Here is a 7,240-nt window from a genome sequence, read left to right on the forward strand (position 1 = left end):
AATAAAGGAATAAAATCAAGTTTCTTGATAATAATGTATTGGATCATTTTTTTACCATACTAATCATTTGCTTGTGGATGAATCGGCAGTGTATGAGTAAATACTGCACCAAGGAAAAAAAGAAAAGTAAATAAACCTCTGTGCAGAAGAAATTGTGCTCATTATTGAATCCCACATTATCTCCGCGTGAAATTAATGCATCCATCTAACTACTCAACTGTATAACTTCATAAAGACAATAGTCGTCGTCCATCCCATTCATTTTTCCATTGTTAAAACAAACACATACATCCACACACTTCGTGTATATATATAGTCAACAATCTAAACATTAAATTGCATCACACACTTGATCACCTTTTCCAAGGACACTTTGCTCTTTATAACATCTCTTGTGTTTGAAGTAACTTTTGCTGCATTTATAGAGATGACAAGCGAGCAAAAGAAATGGTTGGTTATGCATGTAATTGCAATCATTTTTGCATTGAAAATGGTGTCTTTTGGGGTTAATGGTGATCCTCAAGTTCCATGTTACTTTATCTTTGGTGATTCTTTGGTGGATAATGGGAATAATAACGGAATCGCATCGTTGGCTAGAGCCAATTACTTGCCTTATGGCATTGATTTCCCAAGTGGCCCCACGGGAAGGTTTTCCAATGGAAGAACAGTAGTTGATACAGTTGGTAAGTTTCATATTCGTTTTCTTTGCTATAAATGTTCCTTTACTTCTAAAACGTAAAAATTTATTATAATTGTATTAAATTTACAAGTATAGTTTATGTTTTCAATATTTTATATTAGATATGTTCTTATAGTTATTATGACAATAATTATGTCATGTTAATAGAATCTCAGTTACTTTCCTCAAATATTAACACTACTATATACTCTGAAAATTACTTGATCCGCAGCTGAGCTTCTGGGTTTCGATGATTATATTCCACCATATGCAAATGTTAGGGGCGAGGCCATACTTGGGGGTGTGAATTATGCATCGGCAGCAGCTGGAATCAGAGACGAAACTGGCCAACAATTGGTACGCATTTTCCAACATTTTACAATCATATTCTTATATCAACTTTGTTTTCATCACCATAATTAAATACTACTAAAAGATGAAGAATTCACATCTTTTTCTTTTATGTTTTATATTACAGGGTGCTCGAATTAGCTTTGGTGGGCAGGTAAATAATTACAAAAATACAGTGTCACAAGTGGTGGATATACTTGGAGACGAAGATTCAGCAGCAAATTATCTTAGACAATGCATATATTCAGTTGGATTAGGAAGCAATGATTACCTTAATAACTATTTCATGCCTAATTACTACCAAACCAGCCGACAGTTTACACCCGAACAGTATGCCTCCGTACTCATTCAACAATATTCCCAGTTAGTAAGAGTAAGTAATACACATGTTACCCAACTTACGAATGAGCTTAAACAAACATGTATGCATGACTAATTAATAACAAAAATATGATTTTTGGGACAACTTTCAGGAATTGTATAACTACGGAGCAAGGAAACTTGTGTTGAACGGGATCGGACAGATTGGGTGTAGTCCAAATGCATTGGCTCAAAATAGTCCAGATGGGACTACATGTGTGGCCAAAATCAACTCCGCAAACCAGATCTTCAACAACCAACTCAGATCTCTTGTGGATACGTTTAACAGAGAACTAACAGATGCTAAATTCATCTATATCAACAATTATGGAATTTTCCAAAGCTTGATCAGTAGCCCTCAGTCTTATGGTACATATACTACACTTTTTTTTTACTCTTACAAATCTAGCGGCTGGTTTGTAAAGAAACTTGGATTAATGTGTTTGATTTAATTGTGTAGGTTTCACCGTGACAAATGCTGGGTGCTGTGGAGTGGGAAAGAACAATGGCCAAATTACTTGTCTTCCTGGTCAAACACCTTGTCAAGATAGAGATGCGCATCTGTTTTGGGATGCTTTTCACCCTACTGAAGCTGCGAATGTGATTGTTGGGAGGAGATCTTACAATGCTCAGTCAGCATCAGATGCGTATCCAATGGATATCAACCGATTGGCTCAGCTGTAAACGTAATACGTTTTGCTACATGTATACTACTACATTGTATTGTATTAAACTCATAATTGTGTTTAATAAATCCTTTTGTATTGCCATTGTTTCGATAAATGAAATCAGTAAGTTTGTATTAGAGAACTACCTGGTCAAAAGACTTGCATGTAACCCACCCAAATTAAATTGTTTGACTTAAAACCCTCTAAACCTACAAGGTCGGACCCTATAGTAAGGGCAAGGTAAGCTATTTTCTAACCGGCCAAATTTGTTTTAATAAATGAATACCAATAATGTACATTTGTATTGCCACAAACGTGCAAAAGTTAGGGGCCTTACTCTAAACCAGTTATATAAACACGAAAGGATGCCTCTTGGGGCAACTGAGAATGGCAAAGTTAGTTCTAATTAAGTGAATATTTCCAGTTATCATTTGAAGATAATAACCATGAAAAAACTGATTTCGGTAAATGACCATAGGATCCACAGAGCATACTTTCCGAATTGAGTAAGCCCTCTGAGGAAATGGAACATCTCTGTGGATCTTGGGTTTTTAAATTTTTTTTTTTCGTTTTTTTTTTATTTTTGTTTTTGTTTATTAATATTAATTTTTTTAATCACATAATGTATTATATGATTATTATGTAAAAAATTTGACAAAAAAAATGATAAAAATAATGAACTTATGTTTAATAGGAGTCCATAGAGAATCCACAGAACTATTATCAGCGGATCAGTGTACAATTCTGCGGATTAGTATACACCTATATGGATCAGTATATAAATTGTCATACTGGTTAAATATTGTATCAACTCACCCCGGTATTAAAAAAATATAGAAATAGCCTCAAATACACCAACTTGTACGAATGCAACATCCTCGTCCAATACTCCACGTCAATGGACGATAAGATAGGCGATGGTTATAATATGATGGTTGAACATTTTTGAAGGTGTAACAACAATGGTTACCCCTGATTACCTTGGAGGTGATTAATGGAACCGCATAACAAGTATGTTCAACCTCTCATTTGGACAAGGAGAATATCGGGTACAAGTAGATATTCTTAGTAAGTGGATGGAGTTACAGAATGAAATCACATGGTTTAATCGATGGTATCATCATCTTAAAAATAATAGTAATTATTATTAGTCAAACGAGTAAGCTCTTGCAGAAATGACTTTAGATCATTACATTTTCGAGCACGAGTGAAAAGACTTCGAGTATGTGGACGCTTGGAATCTGGTTAAGAACCACCAGTATTTCATGTAGAAGGGTTTTTTTATGTGAAATGTTTTATGTAATATGTTTGCTATTGATGTACGTTTTCCATGTATTTGTATTTTTTTGTATTTTATGTTTTATGGAATAAAGGAGAAGTTAACTCAACTGATTTTGTAAATAACCTAATACTAACCAAATACATATAAATAACGTATTACAAGTCGTTGCATAGATATAACCTAATAAAAACAAACTACATTAAAATATTCTTCTACAAACGCAATACAAATTAAAAAAATACGGGAGATCTTTTAAGAGATTCCAAGGGCCTTCAAACTCGAATTCTAACTCTTCACTAATGGATATGTATTCCGCTTTCGCCGCATCCAGGATGACTTCCTCATCTTTATTCGAACATGCATCATCAATTCTGGTATAAAGATTGTTGAAAACCAAGACTTCTGTTTTCAATTCATACAATTTTGATGTGATGTCAATGGTGTTGCAGTAGTTTTCTGGGGCAGTTTGAGGGTCAACATTGAATGCATAAGTTAAACGGGTTCAATAACTTGGATCATTCACCCTGGTGGTCTCGTGGATATTAATATATGCACGAGTTACACGGAGGTTATCCTCAGCGCTCCATGGTATGGAAGCCATTATGAGGGAAAATATAAGGGTTACTTTTTCAAATAAATGATTTGAAGAAAAAATAGAATAGAATCGATGAAAGGATTCACATGGTAAAGTTATTTTATATTACTTATTCTTCAGAACTATTTGGGAATCCTCATAACTATTACGAAATCCACTGAGTTGTTTGGTAATCTGCAGCGCTGTTTGTCAGTCCTTTTTCTTATTTAATTACTAGTTTAAAAAAATTGTGTGTTTAATAAAATTTATACAGATATTCCATGTTTTTTTATAAAAATACACACATCGGTATTCTGAATAATAAACATACTTTAAGTAGGTTACAAAACATATTTTAGAAAACATACACATACAACCTTCATAATAAACATACTTTGAAATAAACTTCATTCATTCATATCGAACCACAAAAACTTTGATCTGTTTTCGTATTCCAGCCTTGGGTTTTCTGTTGCTTGTGTCCCTAGGTTTACTGTCGCTTACATCCATTGGTTATCTGGCTCTTGCTGCCATTGGTACTCGGTGTAACCTTGCCACTGGTTCTGTGGCTCTTCTTGCCATTGGTATTCGGTCCCTTTCATCCATTGGTTCTGTGGCTCCTGATGCCATTAATGTTCGGTCTGTTGTGTCCATTCGTTGTCTGGCTGTTGCTGCCATTGATGTTCGGTCTATTGTGTCCATTGGTTGTCTGGTTCCTGTCGCCATTGATGTCCGGTCTATTGTGTCCATTGATTGTCTGGCTGCTACTGACATTGTTGTTCGGTATGTTACGTCCATTGGTTTTCTGGCTCATGATGCCATTGGTTTTTGGTCGCTTGCGTCGGTTCCTATTCTATCACTTTTGTCCCACTTCCTGATGCCCTATATGTTTTTTACTTTTACTTTGGTTCTTTGGAACGATTTCCTTACCCGTCTTTGCATTATGAGTTATGTTGTGGCATCTACTACACCTTCTTATTTTTGGTTCCTCACCTTGAGAAGGAATACGATTGGTGTTTTTTGGTTTACCGGCTTGACGTATTTCGATCACAGGAGGGTTAACAACCAAAAGGCCGTCCGGAACCTCCCAATCACTATGTTATGAAAGAAGGTATATGGTCTACTTGTACGTTCTTCAATATGCTTAAATTTTATAAGCATCTATAGCCATATGCCGACATTGATCATTTTTCAAGTGTGTTAAAACCATTATCACAAGACCAAATGGCAAACCAGTTAGTTGCCAATATTTTCAAGAACAAGTCTTTTCCCTCAAATTCACTATGCCGCCACTTTTTAATTCATGCACTTGATATGTTGTATTGTCAATACCGGATACCGACCATCCTTGAATCCCCTCTTTATTTTTTTAACCATATTCAGCCCACTTCGTAAGTATTGTTGTACTTTGTTTCTGTTAAAAAAACATATATTATTATATATGATATTTATCATATAATTTAAAATTTAACATAATCATACCTGCAGCCATCCACCGTTCGTAAAACCATTTCTGCATAAGTGTGCGAAAGAGCTCAAGAAATGGTAATATAGGCAACTTCGTTGCTTTATTCGGTACATCATTCATGGACTCCACACTATTTAAGGTCATATAATCATACCTCATGTTAGGACAATACGCTCTGGTCCATTTCTCACGTGGAATTTGACTGAGATATGCCGCTACATCCTCTCTTATATTACGAAGTATCCCCCAATAGAATTCAAACCCAGTTGTTCTATAAGCTCTTACTAGCTTCCAAAACAAAGTTGTTTTTTTTGTTTTTTCCAAAGGTGTGGTGTAACATACACATTCAGTTATCGTGTTTTGTTTTAAGATGAATATTATCAAATTATATATGATTTTGAGTATTGAGTTCTAACAAGATAGTTTTACGAGATTTGAAGTAAAACTATGTTTATAATCACTCGAAATGTAGTGGAGGTCTTATGAGATTCCAATCAAAAGTCACATATTGAAATTAACGAAAATATAAAATTGGAAATAAATAAAAATAATGTTATTGAAAGTTGTAGATTATCTCGTTAGAAACATTTAGGTGAAAACCTCATCGAAATCCGAGTTATAATGAAGAAGTTATGACCAAGCGAAGATCTGAGACAAAACCAGCAAAAACTATTTAGCAAAAAAGTGAGTTTTCGATAAACTACTTTTTAGCTTTACTGATCTAAGTGAAAGTCGTAGTATTCGTTAAACCTAGAATTTTCATAAAAAGAACGTCAAAATCTGACTTCGTATGAGGAAGTTATGATTTTTCTAAGTTTTAGTATAGCAGTATACAACTAAAAACTCGAAATAAAGATCAAGTGATTTTTAGCCAACGCAACCTAAAAGAGAATCGAAGGTCTCGTCAATAGTTGTACAACAGTAAAAAGGAAAACGTAAACGTACGTCGGATGAAGAAGTTATAAATTTTTAATTGATTTTCCTTTCCCGGTCTGTTAAAAATAATAATAATACAAATAAATTCAAAATTAGCCGACGTAGCCTAAACGAAAGTTGTAGATTATAATCTCACCTACGCATGCATATAAAGAACGTCAAAAACGGAGCTCGTATGCGAAAGTTATGAGTTTTTTAAGTTCGGGGTACAAAAACAGAGAAAATTCGCATGTGCATGGTTCGGGTTGGGCCATGTACCACTTGCGCATGCAAGACGTGTGTCTAGTCTATGGGACGACCGAAGCGAGCCATGTCGCCCTTCCCTTAAGAGCCACCCCATGTCCGAAGCAGGTGAGTCATCCGAAGCGTTGGACCAATCCGAAGCCGACGCGTGCCCCCCCCCCTTTCGCTAGCTGTCCAACGCGCATCCTTCCCTCCTCCCTCCGGATCCAAGCCTCGCACCTATATAAGGGAGGTGCGAACCCTCCTGGTTTTCTTTGGTATTTTCCATACGTTTTCACACTAAACTTTATTTTAAGCCCCTTTTAAACCCCCGAAGCTTCAGCAACCTACCTAACACCCAAAGAACGTCCCGAAGTGCCCGAAGACCCCGAGAAATTTATTTTTTCAGTTTGAAGCTCAACCCTCGCAAGGCCCAGTTTTCAATAAAATTCACGGTTTTCATCGAACTAAGATATTTATAGGAATGAAGTGCTGCCCAAATTACTATTTTAACCTCCGGTTATTTCACGGTGAGTTCAAATTATAGGAACAATTGTATGTTATGTGTTATATGTGCAATATGCTTTCCCGTGTTATTATGACAATGAGTTATACCTTTGAACACAAAGTGAATGATTAAGCATTACTTGGGTATTGGTATGCAGCCTTTGACCATGAAGTGAATGAGTAAGCTTCTCTT

General features: G+C 35.6%; 1 protein-coding gene across 1 annotated transcript; it reads left to right on the forward strand.

The window, feature by feature from the left end:
• The first annotated feature begins 316 nt into the window (after nucleotides 1-316).
• LOC145101899 (GDSL esterase/lipase At1g29670-like) lies at nucleotides 317-2,200 on the forward strand. Its single transcript, XM_079039204.1, has 5 exons — nucleotides 317-683; nucleotides 912-1,036; nucleotides 1,158-1,403; nucleotides 1,504-1,759; nucleotides 1,851-2,200. Exons 1-5 carry the CDS (start codon nucleotides 428-430, stop codon nucleotides 2,072-2,074), a joined length of 1,107 nt encoding a protein of 368 aa, XP_078895330.1. The 5' UTR covers nucleotides 317-427; the 3' UTR covers nucleotides 2,075-2,200.
• The last annotated feature ends 5,040 nt before the right edge of the window (nucleotides 2,201-7,240 follow it).

This window comes from Lactuca serriola, chromosome 4 (genome assembly GCF_051521515.1).
Source record: "Lactuca serriola cultivar US96UC23 chromosome 4, Lser_US96UC23_V15, whole genome shotgun sequence".
In the NCBI taxonomy this organism is placed as follows: domain Eukaryota; kingdom Viridiplantae; phylum Streptophyta; class Magnoliopsida; order Asterales; family Asteraceae; genus Lactuca; species Lactuca serriola.

Coding starts and splice junctions, on each gene's coding strand:
- LOC145101899 (XM_079039204.1), top strand. CDS start 428: ATGACAAGCGAGCAAAAGAAATGGTTGGTTATGCATGTAATTGCAATC. Junction 684..911: donor AACAGTAGTTGATACAGTTG/GTAAGTTTCATA, acceptor CTTGATCCGCAG/CTGAGCTTCTGGGTTTCGAT. Junction 1,760..1,850: donor CAGTAGCCCTCAGTCTTATG/GTACATATACTA, acceptor TTAATTGTGTAG/GTTTCACCGTGACAAATGCT.